Consider the following 21,610-nt stretch of genomic DNA (forward strand, 5'->3'; position numbering starts at 1 on the left):
ATGCACAGCTGACCCTACGATCCCCTGATTGTTTCTGACCATAAATAATTTGCCTCAAGACACAGCAATTACACCGTGTATCGCCTATGTTAAGATGGCAGTATATGTATATAATTAAATGGAAACAAATATTCCCTGGTTGAAAACCTAGAATGTAAGTTTCATACTTTACATCCCATAACCCTGTAACCCAATGCATCCTTAAATACCATCTATTAATCATGCAGCAGAGAAAGAAGCAAGATACAAAGCAATACAAATATTGTAACAAATTATGGCTTTCCTTTTTGGATTATAATGTTCACTTATGATTAATTAAAGAATTAAAATGTAATAACAACAAATGTGAGAACACTAGGCATTGTAAGTCACACTTTCAAACCATCATTTGTCTGAAGATGGCTGTATTCTGAGTTGTAGCACCATGTAGTCTTCTAGAAGTTTACCAATGTTTCAGAGGTTTCTTATATCTCCAATTCCACGACTCATCACCGTGATGATGGAGACATTCAGTATATTCTAGTGTAAAAATAAGCAGGAAAAGAAAAACATAATATTACAACAGGAGACAATTATCATGCCTCTGCAATGTACATGGGTAGCACAAATGGCTGTTCAGTCAAACAAAACATTTCCTGGTCTCCCTCTTTATTTCTTTCATGTCTGACATTATTAGCACAAGTTTTAAAACAGCATAATTTTCTGTAAAAGAAGTTTTAAAGCAGACAGTAGAATTTATTTTCATACAACCTTATCTTCATGTTGCCCTTTTCTAACAATTTTTTCCCATACTTCAAAAACAGTTTTCAGATTATGAAAACTGAAGATGCATACAAAAACAAGAACAAACTAAGCACACACCAACTCCGTTTTATAAGATAACTCATTCTGCTGTGACTCTCATACTTTGTGTTCTGAAGATGTTTTTGTAATCACAGTTTTCAAACAGCCAGGAAAGTGACAAATATATTCCATAGAACTGCTAGCCCAGTTTTCACACAGAATGACGAAGATGGAGGCTGAAATTAAGATGCATCTTACAAGGGGATCCAGCCATGTGCTACCCTCCATTTCTGACCACTTTTACAGCATACCTGACTTCCTGGCTAAAACATTAGGTGTAGACACTCCATTGTTTCTTTGGAAAAATCAATATTATTTTCTACTTTCTACACTGTTACTTCACATTCTGATAAAGCATAGCATTTTCATATCATTAGTGATAGTGCAGTTGGTAGCACACTTTCTTATGGTGCATCCAATCCATATTCTGTTCCCAAGAATGTTTATTTAATAATTATCCTGTATATCATGGCAATGGAGGATCAAGTTTTTATGTATTTTCTTTCTTCCTTTATTCACATGTGAAAATTATAAGAGCACAGCTGGTTTCTTAACATGTTATGACTGAAATTAAATTATTCTAACACCTTTTCAGAATGACTCAATGACAAACTGACCAATAGCTTCCACAGTCTTATGTTAGAGTTTGTTTTATTCTTCCATGGTGGCAGGGTCCCCCACAAAGTTCCTGTATTCAGTTGTTTGGAAAATTGACTTTGTTAGAGCAGCCAACAGTACAGGAAACAACAAGACAAAATCAGTTATCTGTAGGCTGGTCTGTCATCATGGAAGAACAAAACAAACCTTTGTGTACAAATATGAACACTGCTGGTGAGATTGTGAATGAGACATTCTGAGGTGTTACGATCTTGTTGTAGCAGCAGCAGTAGTAGTAGTAGTAGTTGTATCGACTACAATAATAATGATGATGATGATGATAATTACGACAATGATGACAACAAGAATATAGATAATTTAATTTAATTTCTAGTTAGGCTGACAGCACTTCTACACAATAATACTTGTTTATTGTTAATGTACAGGGTGGGTGGGAAGTAAGTAGGCATTCCCATTTAAAGAGGTACATGTAAAAATTATTTTATTATTATTATTTTCATTATCTTTGCATTGTAAATATAGAGGTTATAACCATTTCTCAATGCCTACTTACTTCCCACCCACTCTGTATATTAAGAATCCACTACATGTTTCGATCCTACTTGGTCATCTTCAGTGTTCGAAACTAATTGATGATTGCTAATTTGTACACATATTTTCTGTTCTGTATACAAATTCGTAAAGAGAGGATCTGGCAGGCCAAGAATCTCGTGGCTTCAGAACTTAAAAACTTGGTTTTCGATGTCCACTGGAGGGCTGATTCAAGTAGCAGCCAGTAAGGTTCAAACTGCTATGCTGATCACCAACATCCGGAGCAGATAGGCACATTAAGAAGAATACAAATTAGAAGTCATATCTATTAGTTTCAAACACTCAGAGACAGCCACCTTAAGACGAACAATTAAGGTCAAAATAAATAGTGGATTCTTAAAAAACATTGAAACTATAATCAAGAATCACTGTCTAGATGGACTGTCAACAAAGTTCAACACACAACAGGATGCATCCCTTAAAATTCTTAATTTAAATTCAGTCATGACACGGTGAGAAAGTAACTGCATTCCTCTCGCTTTTGAATGTGAGTAAAGTAGGTGAAGGCCAGTCCCCTAACACGCCAACTTGTCTATGAGGGAACATGACATCCAATCGAAGAAAACTTTTCGCCTCTGTTTTGTTTTCAGACTTAGAAAAGTAATATACATTAATTCATGTTTTTCTTCAAACTAGGCAGACATATTGGTGTCAGTTTAACAAACATCTGGCATAAAGAAATGTAGTGAACAGAAGGTACAGAGAAGTCACATACACCATCTGTACGCTTACATCTCTTTCAGCACGGGACTTAGAAAATTTCAAGAGCTTGATTTTTGTGGTACAGAGTGTATATGAATTTTTTTATTTATTCTCGGTTTACTTAATAATACCTTCAATTCTTTAGATCATATTGTGTCAACTATCAGGATGACCAGAGAATAATGAAATGGAAAGAATGTGGAAGGAAGTGGCTGTGGCCTAATTCCTGGTATTATCCTGGAGCAACTGAGAAAACCTGAGTCAGGAAAGTCAGTCATGAGGCCAAGATATGAAACCAGAACCTTTAATTATGAGAAGTAGGCGTACTACCTACTTGATCATGACAGTTGTTTACTTTACATGACATTAGACAATTTAATGGCGTGATACTTAACATGATGAACTGTCTGATAAAAATTAAGTCTTTGAACATGGTAAATGTGGTAAAAAATGTGCATTAGTCCTTCTGTCATTATGTTATTTTGCTCTCACAAAAAATTCCAACCAGGTGAACAAATTATGATCTTATGCATTTCAGATATGAACACAGGATTTAATTGCATTGAAGACAAATACACAAAGGACGCTGCATCATGTACCTTGACTTCAAAACTTACCAGTCAGACTGCCAGCCTGTTCTTTGCCTGTGTGTGCAGTCCCTGTGAGATCTGCAGTGGTGTTGTGGGATAGATCTTGATGGGCAGGTTCCAGACCATTGTCTCAATGTTCAATGTTGCTGGTCCCCTCCATACATTTCCATTTTCCAGGTCTTTCGCAGGCAGTTCATGTATCAGCTGTGTATCACTAGTCACAAACTCAAAGTGCAGCCTCCACTGTAGCGTTACTGCACACAAAGCATCACAGTCAAACCACATACACAGATTAAAGTTAAATGAAACCAAATTTCCTTACTTTCTATTCTATATTTATACCAAATTATACATAGTTCATCAATTATTAACAGTAGAAGTCAAATTAATGCAGTCAGCACACTGTCATTTCATATTATACACAAAAATTACCTGAACAGAATACATTTATCAGGCCTGTCACTACAGGAAGTACAATGGCACTTGCAACATTACCGCTTCAGAAATGTGTCATTGGTGGCACGGAATTAAAACTACAAAAGGTAAATTGGCTTCCTATGGCACAACTGTCATAAAGACTAATCACATGCTTCCAGATGTATTAGAACACACGTGCAGACAACGCCATACCAAAGGCCTAGTTTAGCAGTGGGAAACATAAAGAAAAAGACAAGTATTCACCCAGATCAGTGGTAAAGCCAGGAGTCACATGCAGTGGGATGGGCAAGATGAGCTGAGAGTGTTTCAAGCTTAGGCACACCTCGTGGTACTTTGTATATGATACCACAGCCGAGCCCTGCTTTGACCACCGGCGACAGCCTGGAGTGACTTCCTCTTCGCTCTGCAGCACCACTGAGAACTACAAGACCACAGTATTCATTAAATCATTATACAGCACTGAATAAAAAGATGATGCTCTGGTATTTCAGAAAGGAAAGCCTTCCAGGCAATGTCACCAGAAATTATATAAACAGCCCACGCGGTTAGCTTTACTCGGAAAATTTCTGTCAGCATCCTCACCTGCACACAAGGCACCGTTGCTTCCGAGAAGTCAAACGTCCCAACAATGTCTTCCCCAAGTTTGTACGCGCGCTTGAAGAGGCAGAATCGCACAACTCTGCCCTGGGACTTGGTAATGTTGTAGAAGTTTGGGCTCCGCTTGGCTGTCACAGTCTGCAACAGGTTCAACTTGTGAATGGCAAAAGGAAGAACACTTATTTTTCCTTCTGCCATCCAAAACTGGTTCACTCACAGAATGTAATCTGTGTCTTGGTCTCCCAAATGGCCCCTTCCCTCTCACTCTAACAAACCAAAACATTCTATTCTCTTCTGCATCATATTCATATTACCTGCACAGCCTGCATGGCAAGATCAAATGGCGTTTCCTTCTGACGAATCTGAAGAAAAGGATTGCTGGGGGCAAGTTCTTCACTGTCACCACAAAGGGAGGCCTCCTGAAAGCCTGCAACAAATGTGAGGTGAAATGAATTTTGAATAGTTACATCATTTCCAAAACATACCTAATGCTCATCACACTCCTACAATCCAGGTACAGTAAATCTCCTCTTTTAAAACGAATCTGAGTTCACTGACACTGTCACTAAACAACAATTACAGTGCATGTCTCCGTTTCAACTGCTGAAGAGCTGTCGGAAGCTGAGAACAGGACGAGAGGCCTTCATGTGGTGACACACACGCGCTGCCTACAGACATAATTTAAGTCTTTATGTTGAGTAGCACGTGCAAAAAAATTATTTGCAGACAGTACCATTAACCACAAGCACCCTGAGGGGGACCCGCAGCAGCTTGATGGGGCAGTTCACTCTCTGCATGCCAACTGTGATCTTGTATGAGTACTTGACAGCCTGCCCCCGGTATGATGGAGGAGCCTCACTGGGCAGCACCTCACTGTATAGGTCTGAAAAATACAATGTGATGCATCAGGAATATTAGAAATGAGATAGAAGCTGTAACTGTCCACACTGTTCTGAATCTCTCTCAGGCAGACACATCTAGTTAGTGTCTACTTAAATCTCAGGATCTGAAGGAAGATGTTGGACCAAGGAAATAAAACACAAACCTAGTAAATGTGAATTCTGAAGTTTTGGAGTGCTGATGGGCACTGCTTAAATGGCTGTATCTTAGATACAGTTAACTGTTATTTTCATACAAATGAGGTTTGATAAAATATCACAAATATAAACATGAACCTAATCTGTCATACATACAGGATTTGCTCTCCCCAGTAGAAAGACGCAGGTCACAGAACAGAATTCTGGGCTTTGTGGAAAGTACAACATGACCTCTCTCTCCTCTACATGGTGCGAATGATGTGTCTGCAGCACCAAAACAAATCAAAATTAGATAAGGCACACATAATAATTAGAAATTATCTTCTTTGTAATATTTTGGCTTTTAATCTGAGAAGGATACAATCGGCTGGCATAACAACAACAACAAATACAGAATGCTGGTTGGGAGATGTCTTGAAAATTATAATTCAGAAGATGAAATAGAAATGTGATGACAATGGCATAATGAGTCATAAGAAACTGGACTGATCTACCTCAGGAAGGAACCCAATGGTAAGGTTTTGTATGAAGAGATGCTGATCGAGAGACAAAAAGCTCTTTTTTTGTCTGTCCACCACATATAATGGGCCTTAATTAGAACACTCACCTCTGTCTAGTGATAACATCAACAATATGTGGATATTTATTCATTGTTTATTTAACAACACTGTCAGTAGCTCAGAATACACAGCGTAATATAATAGGATCAGTAATAAATAATCAATTGTAAAGGATGTGACTTGGCCTAACTTATGGTGTCATCCTGGCATGTGAAAAACCTTAGTCAAAACAGCCAGTTTCTGGGCTCACATTTGAATTAGGGACCTCCAGGTATGAAGTGGTTCTGCTGACCACTCAGCTGTAATATCTGACAACAGATCTTTACCTCTGCTTGGTGCTACAGCACAGGGACAAATTTACCTCTCTAGGTGCATACCAGTGTTGGCAGTAGACAGCTCCTCTGCCGTGAACAAGTTCCCATCTGGATACATGACTTTGCTGTTTGTGGTACACTGGCAGTGGATCTGGACACTTGCCCAGGCGAGGCTTTCAAGGGCATCACTAAAACACAACCCCACAGTACAATATACTGCCCCAATGACCAGCATACTCTTATTTACAAGTTTGAAACCAAACATACTTAGTCCAGTTTATAGTGGTCAATGAAGTAAATATGGCTGTAGTCTGTATGATTTGAGGTTTTCACAATGGTGAGTATGAAGATTTCTGTCTTCTGGGTTGTTGCGCTGTGTAGTCTGGTAGATGTTTACCAACGTTTCAGAGGTCATACTGCCTCCGTCATTAGGGCGATCTGCCAGACTACACCGCGAAACAACCCAGAAAACAGCCTCTTCGGACTCGCTGCCGTGATAACCTCAAATCCTAAAAACGAACTCGCATACCTTATAAAAACGAACAACTTGCAAACCTGTACACACGCTATAACCTACCTATTACAGTGATATCTTTTATGTACAGGTGCTGGAGTATTGGAAAAGGTAATGTAGCACTCGACTGATTCGCCTGCTAAATACACAGGTCCCCGCACTAGTTTAGCTGTAACCTCAATCATATTTTCTGTTTATAACTTTCTTTAAAGTACGAAAAGTCACACAAAACCTCAAATGATTGGCCAACCAAATTAAAATTATCGCATACTTCGATTACGTTTAACACACTCAAATAGTTTTAATCGCCTTTCAATCTGTTGATTCTATTAGCTTATATCCACGGAATCAATTCAGGAAATCTTTGATGCACATAATTGTACAGGCACGGAACTCCAGCACATTGCCACTACCACTCAAAGAAAAATTGCAGAAGTAAACTTTATGTCAGAGGAATAAGAGTTTACTGGTTATTCTGTGCAAATTGCGGTCAGTTACCCTTTGTACGAATGAAAGTTTCTTGCATGCATACTTTGTAGCGAAATCTGTGAGGTGGTAAAGGCGTTACCACTTCATGTATTATTTTTTTATCGTTGACTTCATCGTCTTCGCAATAATAATAACAATAAATATTGTACAAGCGTATGGGAATGCTTATATCTCACGAAATATTCAACATATGGGACAGATTCAGATTAAAATTGCAGCTCTATATTATAGGTTATATACAAATCTTTTATACATTAAGCCATTCTCAAGGAAATCGTAGGTAATTGTACATTACAAAAAGCACACTTTATGCCTAATACAGAGAGGATTAAATTTATTTTAGAACTGAGTTTGTTCGAAAATCTGTTTTGTCCTGTAACAAATTAATCAGTGATGTAATCATTGAAAATTAATTTTATGTAATTTCAGCAAACACATTATTAAAATAAGAAATGCCATACCCTACTACAAAAGCACAACCAGAACAAGATTATATTATATAACATTACATTACAGAACTGGGGAAAGCTTTACCAACAAACTTACTTTTTCCCTTTTTTATACAATAAGCATGCAGAGATGGGTAAGCTGTTTTGATTACAGTGTTGTGATTATGAACACTGAATTGGGAGCAAGTTTAAATGGCCTATTTTAAGGTACTATCTGTGTATTTTATTGTTGGTGCTTGGAAAATCAACTGCATTCAAGTCATCATATTGTACATTAGCTCCATGGAGCAGAGTCCTTCTTAAGAAGGAGACAACGCTTAGCTAGACCTACATACAGATTAATAATCCTATTAAAATGCATCTCAAAGGATTAGGATGTGAGGGCACGTGCTGAATTTAGCAGACTTGTGAACCATCATATTTTATAAATGAAAAGAATTTCCTTGATCATCTGGGCAATTATCAGTATTTCATGGACAGCTGTGCTGTACAGTTATTATTATTAGTAGAAGTGAAGCCTGTGAAAGATGCATCTCAACAGAACAATTGGCATGGATGCCACTTAATTGTGGGACAGGTACTGTGATGAACAGATAGTGATCCAATGAACAGCTTCTATAAATATCCAATCTTAATGTCACATCCAAACCAAACATTCATATCATACTCTGTTCCCAGCTACAGAGAAACTTTTAAACATACAGCACACACAGACTGTATTTATTTACATAATTTCCTAGCCTCACATTTCTGAGCAGAATAGTAAGAAGTTTTTACTCCACATATTTACTGTTGTCACATCATTCAGATAAATAAAAACATGCTAAATGCAACCAGTCATTCGTTTCCCTCTTCAGTTTATCCAAGGTTTCCAGTTTCTTCCTGAATTTTCACCTTACCGCCTCTTCAGAAAGCATCACGTTTTAAAAGAGTCGCACTCAATAATGGCAACTATCAAAATAAAATGAAGTGCTGGCTTATAAATTTTATTCCTAACACTCGTTTTAACATAATCCACTGAGGCAAATACTTTTTCTTTTGACTCATATTCATTCCAGAAAAAACACTCATCCTTCTAAAGAGTGAATCACAACCAATATGCAGGAACAGATACACTGGCATCAGAAAAAATGTAATAAACCCTCAAATTTATCCCAAGCTCTAGAACAAGAAAATTAGAAAAGCATATTGCATATAACATTTACTCGTGTGCACTCACAGCAATGCCATGGCTCAAAATTTAATTTTCCCCCAACAGCTTTTACTGATTCAAAACCCAATTTACTTTCTATGAAATACACAGACCAGCTAATAAAATCCAGAAAGCCCCGACACTGTTTACATTTATTTGTCATGAGTCAATGCACCTCAAGACAGGTTAAACATAATCTGTACTGAGATCAAGATGGAACAACTGGTTACGAAAACATCACCCAGAATGAAGTTAAAACACAGGAAGAAGCTGAGGAGCAAACATCTTATGAAGAACAGTTTTCTATTATTTGTGGTTTATTTAATGATTCTGTCAGCAGCTTAAGACAGTATAGCACTGGATGATAAGAATATGAATAAAGACTGAATTGGAAATGGCATTAAAGGAACTAGCCATAGCTTCATTGAAATTACTGGCCCTACATTAGCCTTGAGGGACTGAGGAACACCACAAAACCTCAGTCAGCATAGCCTTTCTCTGGGCTAAGATCTGAATCTGGGACCTCCTGGATACAAACCATGAGTGCCAACCACTCGATCACATTCTGTAAAAATGATTCTGAAGTCACATCTTATCCGAATGTGAAACTCTGTATGCTCAAGCAGTTTTAACACATGTCGTACGATGTCACCAGGGAGCACAGTCACACAAACACTTCCATGTTTGTCAAAGAACAGCAGCATTGCTGCTTGTATGATCTCAGAGTTCCTCATTTTAACACGTCTTCTGTTCCCCACTTGGTCTGTGCTACATACAATCTGAAGCTTCTCTTCTGAACTGATGCCCACCTATCAAAACTTTGGCTCAACTAGACAAACAAAGTCCTGAAAGCGGACCAACTCATCCTGCATAGAGACCGAAACTGTTCCTCATTTACGTTTAATTCTTTAGCGATGTGGTTGCATTGTGCAGTAAATTCAGTGTTGATGTGAAGTACTCAATACTGTATTCTCCTTTGCTGCTGTGATATTCTCCTCGTCTGATGGCATGATGCAGACTGAACCAAGTAATTTCTCATGTGTGCTGATCAGCAAGAAACTGTTTGCATGAAACTTATTACACATTAACAATTTCATGCAACTGGTTATTTTGTGCACAACCAACCAACTTATGCAACATTTATTTCCTACGGAGGCAATGCTGACTATTTGTCAAGGCCCAAACCAAACTCGAATAAACAATGCCAATTTTGTTTCTTTTCAGGGGTATGTTCAAAAAGAGCAGGTAATTTTGAATTTCCAAAATTTGATATTAACAGTCCATAAACTCAGAACACATGAAACACAAATCTGCTTCCTTTCACAAGTTTATTTCAGAAAAATACTGAATTTCTTTACTTGTCCAAAGTATCTGTTTTGAAATGCCTGAAATTCTACCTATAAGTGCAGACAGGATTCTTTGTACATCAGAGAAATAACAGGATTTCAAGGCATGAAGTAGATTGAGCCAGCTCTTGTGAATGTGGAGATGAGATACTGTTAGGTTCCGTATCAATGGTGCAAAAAGATTAGGAAAACACACTACAGATGTCAATAAATGGATTTTTCTAATCCAACTCTTGATGTGAAAAGGGTAGTGCTGTATGTGGCATGTATTGCAAAGTTCAACAAGACATTAAAATAACAACAGTGCACATCAGATGGAGTCCTTGTAACAAATTGCACCCAAAAACAAAACAATTAACCTTCTACACAAATAAGACACCAAGAAGTTAAATAGAGCCTATTTTTTTTACAAAATACGTTACAGTTCTAAAAAATAAAGACCGCTGTACACGCACAAATATATTCAAATGCAACACATGCTACATTCCCACAGGGGCCAGTCACACGCATCATCTCATCCTTCATCCTGTTCTCCTGTTCTAGGCACACCGTGAAGGCAACACCTGATGTCTTCAGCTCAGCTTCTTGCCTTTCACAACCACTGGCTTGTTCTTGATTGTTCCCTTCTTACGTTTATTGGTCTGCAACAGAGCACACACCTGCAATACAGTCTCCCAATCTAAATAATCAACAGACCAAAAACAAAATCAACATACCTTCTTTGATACAAAGATCTTGCTGCGTTTTATTTTACGTTCTGACACCGGTATTCGTGGACGGTTGAACTCATCTGGCTTCTTGACTCTGCAACAGACATTATCTATTAGCACTGCTAAGCCCCTTCTGGCCAGGAAACAGCTATCTTAACCCTTTAGAGTCCAGTGGTATACATATGTACCACCTGCTCTAATAATCAATAATTCTAAATTTTATACTTGTGGGTTTTGAGTAAGTCTCACTACAAACAGTGATTATTTCCTCACACAGCATTAACCAGTTGATATTTGTAGTGGTGCAGTGTGGTGTTTTCTCTGTGGTAGAAACTGAATTCTCAAATATTATTCAGATGAGCTTCAGCTTTAAAGAGTTAAGCCCAGTCAGTTTTTGGCTGGAGACAAAGCACTGGCCATAAAAGAAAATTCACATTTTCCATTTTCGTTGCATTTTGTGTACATGAAACTCACATTTATGCGAGTTACAAAGCCCCCCCCCCCAAACTGAATGCTGTCACTTTAAACAAAAAAGATGTGGTCACAATAATCTGTTTTCCTTTGAAGTCAGAAATGAACAAAATTTTAGTCAAAAAGCCTGAAGGGAAGAAGTTGTTTGACAGATGTAGTAGACAAGTATGAGAGATTAACATTAAGTGCATGTTAAAATAAAAGGTTGTGAGGATGTGTACTGGATTAAGTTTGTTCAAGATAAGATCCATTGGCAGGCTAATGAACACAGTTAATGAACTTCCAGGTCCCATAAAAGACAGTTTATGACTGTTTCAAGATGCCCTTGCCAGTAAGTGAATTAAAAGCTATACATTGTTCATATTGTGTTCTAACCTAGAACAAAATATATTTAAACATGACTCAACAAACATCCTTTCAGAACAGTGCAGCTAACAGACTTAACATTCTCATTAGGGAATAGACTGGTTATCCCCAATGGGTGAGAGATAGTAATCAGCTTGCACATTCTCAACTGTTCTGTACACTCATAAAATGTTACATTTTTAAGTACTTCAAACTGTCATTAATTTATAGACAATCATTTCATACAGAAAGAAGCTATAATCACCCATTTAGGCCACAAACTTTGTACAGCTGTGGGTCTGTGGGATTTAATACATTTGATATTTACTGCCAAGATCTGTGTGCTTCAAACTCACTTATATACCCGGACAAGCCAGTGTTCTGTGGTGTAGGCCTCCTCCAGGTATGTCAACTCAAAGTTTTTGTTTCCAATTATCACATTACGGGTGCGGTCAAACCCTGCAGGACTCCGGTAGTCCAGCTGCAACAAGAAGCCGCAGTGAGACACTTGTTGAAAACATTAACCACTGATGTACCATTCCATGTCCAGCATACCTTGAATTCACCAAACTTATAGTAGCTCAGTTTGTACATCAGACTGTTGAGCAGTGTAGGTGTTCCCTCAGCATCCACCCGGAACTCGCCCCTGTCTGTGAAGTAGTCACTCTCCTACGACACAAGTAATTTAATAACAGAATGTGGCCAGTGTGGTGTTTACAAGGCGTAAGCCTGGTGAACACAATCCACTCTTTGTCATCCTACAACCCATGCATGTGTTCTAAGTGGTCAAATCCTTTCATGTATTCAAACTAAAACTTTTTCTAAAAAATATCTCTATGAATTTCTCCTGGCTCCTGAGCATGCTACATTCTCTGCTCACTTTATCCTCCTTAAAAGGAACATGGTCAAGGACAATTCTACTTTACATAGTACAGACCTTATCAAAGAACTTGTAACAAGCCGAAGAGACTGGAATGGGATAAAAATTAACTTGGTATGTTATCATTTTGGGACAAGGGCGGGTTACGTTTTACTGCAACAGCTGTGCACAAACACTCACCCGAATGTCCTGCGGGTGCTCCCCTTCTGCTATCCGCACCATCCACAAGAACTTGTTGATGTCATCTCCAGAGTAACCAATCACCCCACCAAATATCACCAGGACATAGTCCACATCCAGAGACACCATTATTTTATATGCTTCACTCTCATTGGAGGACATCGCTTTGCCCACCTACAATAACAACAAACGTTCAACCTACAGGCACAAGCTTTACATCTCAGCATTACCAACACCACTATTGCTGACTCACCAGAGCAATGTGGCTATTATTCCACGTGTTGTTATCTACAAGTGTTGTGCGGTTGGCCATGCCCGCAATCTGGTACCCATAGTCCCACCAGCTCATGACACGTGCATCATTGTCTGTATTCTGAGACAGCCAGTAGTATGCTTCCCGGAAATCATCCAAGATCTGCCGTGACCTGTAGCATTATGCATCTCGTGTAGTGGGACAACAGACATTTGTAAGGAATTTTCAGTTTGCAAACATATAATGTTGTTAGAGTGATCAGATTAAGGATATACGGGCAAGGCATGCAACATACTGGCTTGAAACTTCATGGGAAAACACCACTTGGGAGACGCAAACATGGATGTGAGGGTAATAGGATTTGAAGATTAAAACTGGATAGCACAAAATCCAATGCAAAGGATTTTGTGACAAGTCATAATTTGTAAAGTCCTATTCAGAAAAAAGGTGAACTGTTCCACAAGCTGGTAAAATTGTACATACTGCTTGTATCAACAGAACTTTTGAAAATTAATATACCCATTGCTGACAGAAATATACTTGAATCTGTGGGGTGACATAATGAGCTCAGAGGCAATGGTGGTTACATCAGAAAAATCGTTCATCATGTACCATCCATAGATTGAGGAGCATTGGTGAGGCAACTGTGGTGGCAGAACAGGTGGCCTTGAGCATTCCACTACAAATCCAGTGTAACATTGGCTTTTGCTTGCGTTGTGCAGCAGAGATGCTCATTTTATCATACCATCACTTACTCAAAGCTGCAAAATGCCCAACAGAAGTTATAAATTTGGGCACAGCCGGGACAGATTAGAAACTTCAAGCCAATATTCAATATTTACCATGAACTGACCTTCAGACTTCACTGTCTGAACATACAATGCCTACAGATAGAGCCACTGTGCATTGCTTCCAGATATGGAGTGGATGTGATTATATCAATAGCAGTTTCAGACAGCTGACAAGAGGTGGTCCTACCACTTGAGGGTTGGGCAGGAGCTAACAACCTGTCACCATGTTACAAAATGTTACATATTACCCCAGACCTTGATGAATTCTTTGTACAGACCAAAGGAAAGGAAAATGGACACAAAATAGGAACATGCAATGTCAAAAGTCTGTACAACAGGTTCACTGAAAACAGTAGCAAGAGAATGACCAAAAGTACTTTAAGGAAATAAACATACTGAAAGTTTTCTCACCCATCATGGCTGTAAGAGGCCAGGACAATACTTGGGCTGGAATACGCATTGCTAGTGACCCATGTGCAATGAACTGCAAACATCATCAGCAACATCAGAACAGCCACAATCACAATACTGCGGATGTTCACACCCAGGCCATCCGACTCCTTCTGCTGCTCATGTTTCATCTTGCGCAATTTCCCAGCCTGTGAGATCACATGGATGTAAGTGCTCCCACAAGCAATACTGTGTATCACAACATGTCACACAAAAATTTGCTGACCCTTCCACCAATATTTGACATCTGTATTAGAAGAGGTTTCATGTTCTCATTGCAGAAATGATGTCAATGACGGTCTTCTGGTTAGTAATGGTATGTAGATGTCAAAGTATCTACCTAGAAGTCCACACAGCATTACTACCCAGAAGACTAATACCAACATCTTTGTCAGAGATGAATTATGTCTCAAAAAGTTTCCGATCATCACAGTAAAAAGAATCTCCAAATGCAAAAGTGTCTAAAACATTTGCACTTAAACTTCTACCTTTGTTTATATCATACATTTAACCTTCATGACTGTGGCACTTGCTTCTAACCGACTTCTGTTGAAAAAATTGTTTACGTGTTTGTGAATGTATTAATGATTGATGATTAACTTACAGTGGCTGAAGGCGTTACCCCTCTTCTTCTTTCTCACATTCTGTTAAAACAGTTCTCAGATTTCCATGATTCCAGTTTCTTTATGAGATACATTACACATTTACAAATTAACTCCCACAACGCATCAAAATATTTTGTTTCAGCTTCATGTTTCCCCTTTTACACTTATTCATTCTGATATTTTCAAACAATGATGCACTGAGATTTCCGGCTTCTGGGTTGTTGCGCGACAACCCAGAAGACGGAAATCTTCATACTCACCGCTGTGAGAACCTCGAGTCTTACAATGATGCATTAATTAATAATGGGCATTTACTTTCAGCAAAACTTGCCTTACATACATACAGAAGTAGAGATTTGTTCATTTTATTAAGTGTTGGACTGCCAACACAGAATAACCTGTACCTTGTCATACATGTTGCGACTGTTTCCCTCCCCGCTACCCTCGTCCTCGCTGCCACTCTCAGTCACTTGAGGGCTCTCTTCCTCTTTCAAGTACAGCTCCAACAAGCGTGAAAATGCCACCCCACTCAGCACACACACGACAGGCGTCAGTGTCAACATGAGACGCACCATCACACCCGCAAAGTACACGGCACTGAGCGCATACAGGACCACTACAGCAAACACAATGTGAGGTCAGCAAGCAAAGCTAATGAGGGTAAAATATGCACTGACAATACAAAGTAAACTTTCAATGTCAATTTTAAAACTCACCAAACACACGCTCATCAGTGATGCTCTTGATACAATACCACAGACCCACGGGGAACGTAGTGACTAGAACGTGAAGGTCAAAGAAGAAGGAGAACCAAGTGGTGGGCTGGTGCTCGGACACAGATGCGATGATGGGGATGTGAATTTTGGCATAGCCTGTGTCCCACAGAGAGTAGAACCTGCGACAATGCACACAAGTCCCTGAGTATAGGAGTTTCTTACTTGCAGCACCTGCATTCAATGCCAGATGTTACACCATACCTGCCACTCCAAGGGGCAATCACACCGGCATATGTGAGGCCCACAACAGTAAGAAAGACGAACACCGGGGTGAGCAGGGCTGCCACCACAAAGAAGTATTTGAACTCTGCACTTGAGAGCAATGACTGCAGGTACTTCAAGAACGCCACTGCAATCAACAGCGCAAACACACCTGCACAAGAGATGAGACACATTGACACATAACTGCTACATGCAAGATGCACATTGCATCGGTTGGTATGAAAAAGCAGTAGGATATAAGACATCAATAGACACTATACTGACATATTCAATTACTTATATATTGCTGATGAAAAGGTTCTTCATAGTTGTAACGATTAAACGAATTTTTTGGTAACTAACTCCATGGAGCACAGCCCTTCTTCAGAAGCTGACAGTACCTCAGAAGGAAGACAAGATAAAAAAAACCCTTTGAGAGCAACTTAGCTTAAATCTGTTACAATTACACAAAAAATTAATGTTCAGACAAGCATTCTGAAACAATGAATTTTCAATGCCTTTTATTATTATTTTAAAGTTATGATACGTTTTGGTCTATCAAGACCATCTTGGGGCTCTTCTCAAACAGAGTTAAATGAAAGCAACAACTCAATGTGAACAGTGCATCAAAATCTAGGTAGATATGTACTGCTTTAAAAACACAAAACAAATCGCAGCTGAAAGTATATATTCATTCTCTAAATGACTGTAAAACGCTAGTCACCCAACAGAACAGTGACAGCTGGCAAAAGCTAAATACATTACCAGAAGCTGCCATGTGCTCGCTAGTTCGGATGGGCTGGAAGCCTACAAATGGGACCTGCATACTAAGCAGAAGCCCCAGTATGTAGAACGTAGAATAACTGGTGAACAAGCGATTTGAATAGCGCCCCATCACCAGCAATGTGAAGACATGTAGTGGAATCAGATTGATGATGAACACGTAGCCTCCCCACGCTGACACCTGCAAATGCACGGACTCACTCGTATCAGCGCGCAGGACAGGCTCAAAACAAAGTGAAACCATCTCCTTGCCTGTAAATGGAATCCTGCCCCATTCTCACGCCTTCACCACAGTCTTACCGCAAAGCAGGACATCTTGTGTATTTGTAACACTGCATATTAGACTTTGTGTCTTAAACTCAGTGATGCGAAAAACATTTTTCTGTTCAAATGTTGGGACATCTTTTGTTGTAAATCACAGTACAGGCACAATAATGGCCTCCACAGACAAACATCACACCCTACATGACAATGATATTGCCATTTTGCAAAATAAAGGAATACAACACAAAAATATTATGAAACAAGAATCAGAAAGTCTGATGTTATTAACATTAAACATATTTTCAAGCCTAATAATACATTAAGTGACACTCACCATGTAGAAGTATGACAGCGCTGTCAAGCAGGACCAGAAAATTGACCCCGTCTTTACTGCTTTCACCTGCACAGGAAATTCCCTCGGTTTATGTCGCACAAAGCCCACATCTGATACAATTGAAAACTGTTCCTATTGTACAACCACTCTGCTATCCAGTTTAATTCTAGTTGGTGCCAGAAAATAAACTTGACAATGAATACAGTGCATGCATAATATACCTCTGAAAACCCAATTGTACTGCTACAACAGGAGGGGCGTAGGGCACATTTAGAGTTCTAGAGTAGTTGGTATATATCACACAAAATTACAAAGATACATCACACTGAATAGGTTGGCATAGCATTCAGGGATGATGGCTGGATTGCTGGCTTATTCTGCCTTCCAGGTAAATGGTGCAGCAGTCTATATCCTCAACTATTACTACTCACTTATTTCAACTAACACTGTATAAATTCTACACTTTGAGTAGTCACCAATTAACCTCAGAATGAACCAATCAAAACACCATGCTGTGATGGTGATCTGGAGGCTTCCCATTAATGCTGATCAGCGTAGAAGATGTCAAAACAGCAGACACACAGACAGATGAATAACAGTTTTCTAAAAAAAAATATGATGGTGACACTCGGATGTCAGACCCTCCCACCAAATGGCATAATTTTATCTAAAATCTGTGGCTGTAATAAGAAGGCCAAACCAAACTTACGGACTGTTCCTCAAAAGACAATAAGGATGCTCTCACCCAAAGATAGTATGTGAACTGCAGAGCAAAGATGGCAATGCCCTCGTTGTCATAGCTACCTGCCACTGAACGACTGATATAGCCTGGTACAATGGCAATGAAGCACGCAGCAAACAGGCCTGCTCCTGGTGACCAGAGCTCCTTTGTCAGCAGGTACGTAGAGATGGCGGTCAACCCACTGTAATATTTGGGAAACACTATCAAAATCCAGCTTCTGTGAAAAGTGTAGCTACAATAAATCTGACTTGATTCAGTCATGACACTTCCCCATTTAAAATCTCCCCCTTTTATAATCCCATGTTAATATTCTTAATTATACAAAGCAATACAAAGCTGTGTAAATGGTCACATTACTTAGAGCATACTGAATATTCCACAACATCCTGTACTATCCCTGAATTATCCCACCAACACTTGCATACCTGAATGTTGGAGCCAGAAACACACAGATGTCTCTGATGTGCACCGGAATGTTGAAGGTGTGCAACACATAGTGTATGCTTCCAGATGTGAGCATCAGGCCTGGATACACAGTGCCCCCCACAATGCGGCCCAGTGGGTACCAGGCCCTTTCATCAAACCAGTTCAGGAAATTATAAATACCATTCTTCACCATGTAAGCCGTGGAACGATAGTTAAACCTACGAAGAATTTTCAGTCACAAATCAAGGAGGAAGAGTGCAGGACACACATATAAAATATACTCCAGGACAGATACCTAGGCTTTTAGTTGTGGATGATATAAACAAGTAAACTTCAATCATCATTAAGCGCCAATTTGTAACATCTCAAGAAGGACTATGTACCACAAAGTTAATCAAAAAGCATTGTATTCAAGCAGCACACAATCAGCATGTACATAGCACATGCAAAGGAAAATCCAATGAACCAATGTGGTATGGCAATTCCAAAACTCACACACTTGATTAAGAATATCTAATGTGTTCTTCTCTGTCTCAATATCAAGACAGTCACTGCATTTCTTCCCTGCCATTTTTATGAGAAAATGGAAATAATTCCTATCTTCCTCCCAACGCAGTTCTTTTAACTGAATTGATGTGTACATAGTTAAAAACACAGAATTTCATTTAAATTAAAAAAAAAACATACTGGCACACATATGTGTGCCTAACAAAGGGCAGAACACACACATATTTGTCAAAAACAATTTTCAGAAATATGTTTGTCCTTATCCATGGCACCAGCTGACAGTTACTAGTCACAACACGGGAGCCCTGGACCCCAAGCACTTGTTCCCAGTACCAAATATAAAATTACACAGTAAGTAACTGTCTTACAAAGAATACACAAATGGTAACTTCATGATATGCCACTGCTTTATAATATCCTATGGAGATAAGCTATTTTAGATGCTTTAACATTACCTAAAAGTACTTACCAACAAAGATCAATAGCTATCTGAAATAACTAAATTAAACATAACCTAACATTAAATTTGAATATGTTCTATAAATTACTTCTAAATGTAAGAATATCACTATGTTAAACCACTTAAAGAGAAACTACTACAGGCCTATTGTAGCACTGAGAATGTTCATGGTAAATTTTTGCACACCGCCTACAGATACTGAGGAAAACTATTAAAATCAAAGTCAATTTTGTAAAAGCACGTTACCTCCTTTATGAATAATTATTTTCTCCAGAAAACATAATAAAATGAACTTACACCATAGAAAGCTTTGCTGTAGTTTAGAAGTCTCGACTCAAACATATATGAGATTTAACAACGGTTGTCTGATTTTGTGCCGTATCTTTGTCAATTATAGAATAGAATAGGATTTATTACATTCCATAGATCCCTCATAGGCCTAAGCCAAGGATGTAGAACAGGCCATAGCACAAATACAATACTTGTTTCTAGTACAAATATAAATACATAGTTATAAGAACTATTTACAGTTTTTTGGAACTACAGTATTACAGCAAAATAATTATCAGGAGAAACCATCACCATTATTACTTACATGTATTTATAATATTTGAGACTTTTTGGATGATGTAAATTCTTCTACCAAGGAGTGAGATAGGAGATACTCTTCTAACCCTGGCTTAAACATTTTTATATAGTGATTTAAACTTTCGATAGTAGGTGGAAGATTATTTAATAACTTAATTCCAGTACAGTAAATTCCTTTTTGATTTTTACTGCGGTTAGAATTTGGCACATGAAGGTTGTATCTGTATCTTTTCCTTATATTGTGGATATCTATATTTGTTTGAAATTTTTCAATGTTATCCACACCAAATGATAATAACGAGATCGTGAATTCACTGGGTAGTGGAAAAGTATTAAACTTCCTTAATAATTCCCTACAAGAGGCCTCCTTTTAGTGCTTGCCAATATTCTAATGATTTTCTTTTGAATGCAAAATACTTTTTTGCTGTACGCTGAATTTCCCCAGAAAATGATTCCATATGACATGGAATGGAAATAAGCAAAATAAACTAATTTTAAAGTCTCTGTTTTCACGAGTGCTGCAACTGTCCTCACAGCAAAACATGCCAAGCTTAGTTTAGGGACAATGAATTGAATATGTTTTCCAGTTAATTTGTTGGCCAAGAAATTTAATTGTTTCTACTTCCTCGATTATTTTATCGTCATACCCTACATTTAGATATACACAAGTTCTGTTGTTAGTACAAAATTTCATGAAATTTGTTTTGTCAGAATTTAATGTGAGTTTACTGGCTTTAATCCATTTGTTCAATCTAGCAAAGACATCAATTACGCAATTTTGAAAACAGTCAATTTCTGGATGTGAAATAATATTAGTATCGCCAGCAAAGAGTATACTCTAATTAAATGTCCAGTGGTTTAATATTAATGAAAGCAATCTTAAATTAATATGATTCATTACAAAGAAAGCCAATCTAACCTCATCATACAACGCCGACAAGTTACAATAACAGTGATACATGAATAACAGAACAAATTGAGCATCCAAACATACGCTGGCCTTTACATAAAGGAATAACTGTACATGACAATCCATATTTTTCTTTCTGATTTTTGCAGGAAAAAACACACCCCATACAAAGGCAAATTTGCTTACCAAGGATCGAATTCATGAATGATGCTTTCGAATCGTATTACAGCAAACAAACGAGAAGAGAATCCTGAAATCCATGCTAATAACAAAACTGTAAATGTTATTAAACTTTTCCATCCTGACGAATTCGATATTGACGATTTTATATAACTGCCAGAAGACGACACCGCCATGTTACCACAAACAATTCATAGACACGTATCAGAACGATTTCCATTGATGGCAATAATCTTGTTGTATAGGAATCATGGAAATTTTAATCATCAACGATAAGCCGTGCTTTGTAGTGAAAAATACAGGCGTTGGATTGACGAAACTCCTTTTCAATTACTTGAAAATTAAACAATATATCAGTGAACCAAAATGTATAGGATTTCAAAGAAATATTATATTAGAACAAAGCAGAGTAAATACAAAACCGATGATCGAGTTTTAATTTTGGTTCTTATTCTGCTGTAAATGGAAGACTCC

At 38.3% G+C, this 21,610-nt stretch overlaps 2 protein-coding genes across 4 annotated transcripts; both read right to left on the minus strand.

Annotated features, from left to right (window-relative positions):
• Nucleotides 1–196: 196 nt before the first annotated feature.
• LOC110837869 (RAB6A-GEF complex partner protein 2) lies at nucleotides 197–7,265 on the minus strand. Of its 3 annotated transcripts, none has more exons than XM_022080466.2 (9): nucleotides 6,868–7,265; nucleotides 6,354–6,478; nucleotides 5,573–5,680; nucleotides 5,113–5,262; nucleotides 4,694–4,806; nucleotides 4,365–4,517; nucleotides 4,026–4,203; nucleotides 3,372–3,598; nucleotides 197–519 (listed from the first exon to the last, which is right to left on the minus strand). In XM_022080466.2, exons 1-8 carry the CDS (start codon nucleotides 6,987–6,989, stop codon nucleotides 3,375–3,377), a joined length of 1,173 nt encoding a protein of 390 aa, XP_021936158.1. In that variant the 5' UTR covers nucleotides 6,990–7,265; the 3' UTR covers nucleotides 197–519; nucleotides 3,372–3,374. The 3 variants fall into 3 exon arrangements, with proteins under 3 accessions (XP_021936158.1, XP_021936159.1, XP_021936157.1); XM_022080467.2 differs by lacking the exon at nucleotides 197–519 and adding an exon at nucleotides 632–2,251; XM_022080465.2 differs by lacking the exon at nucleotides 197–519 and adding an exon at nucleotides 632–2,256.
• A 3,254-nt stretch (nucleotides 7,266–10,519) lies between these two features.
• Stt3B (catalytic subunit 3B of the oligosaccharyltransferase complex) lies at nucleotides 10,520–21,337 on the minus strand. Its single transcript, XM_022080461.2, has 15 exons — nucleotides 21,143–21,337; nucleotides 18,491–18,709; nucleotides 18,069–18,246; nucleotides 17,324–17,389; nucleotides 16,708–16,906; nucleotides 15,943–16,114; nucleotides 15,682–15,860; nucleotides 15,370–15,581; nucleotides 14,322–14,509; nucleotides 13,120–13,291; nucleotides 12,867–13,040; nucleotides 12,362–12,475; nucleotides 12,163–12,287; nucleotides 10,997–11,084; nucleotides 10,520–10,921 (listed from the first exon to the last, which is right to left on the minus strand). The coding sequence occupies exons 1-15, from the start codon at nucleotides 21,310–21,312 to the stop codon at nucleotides 10,853–10,855; spliced, it is 2,325 nt and encodes a 774-aa protein (XP_021936153.1). The 5' UTR covers nucleotides 21,313–21,337; the 3' UTR covers nucleotides 10,520–10,852.
• Nucleotides 21,338–21,610: the final 273 nt, after the last annotated feature.

The sequence above is a fragment of the Zootermopsis nevadensis genome, unplaced genomic scaffold (assembly GCF_977971745.1).
Source record: "Zootermopsis nevadensis isolate Lab colony 2312 unplaced genomic scaffold, Znev_1.0 Znev_ptg000029l, whole genome shotgun sequence".
Taxonomy (NCBI): domain Eukaryota; kingdom Metazoa; phylum Arthropoda; class Insecta; order Blattodea; family Termopsidae; genus Zootermopsis; species Zootermopsis nevadensis.

Bases quoted from the DNA above. Each gene is read 5' to 3' on its own strand.
- LOC110837869 (XM_022080466.2), bottom strand. From the start codon at position 6,989: ATGATTGAGGTTACAGCTAAACTAGTGCGGGGACCTGTGTATTTAGCA. The intron at 4,807-5,112 runs GTACTGTCTGCA...CATTTGTTGCAG, and splicing joins CAGGGTGCTTGTGGTTAATG to GCTTTCAGGAGGCCTCCCTT. The intron at 4,204-4,364 runs GTGAGGATGCTG...GTGGTCTTGTAG, and splicing joins CAACGGTGCCTTGTGTGCAG to TTCTCAGTGGTGCTGCAGAG.
- Stt3B (XM_022080461.2), bottom strand. From the start codon at position 21,312: ATGGCGGTGTCGTCTTCTGGCAGTTATATAAAATCGTCAATATCGAAT. The intron at 18,710-21,142 runs GTAAGCAAATTT...AATTCTTCGTAG, and splicing joins ATTCATGAATTCGATCCTTG to GTTTAACTATCGTTCCACGG. The intron at 15,861-15,942 runs GTATGGTGTAAC...GCATTGTCGCAG, and splicing joins ATTGCCCCTTGGAGTGGCAG to GTTCTACTCTCTGTGGGACA.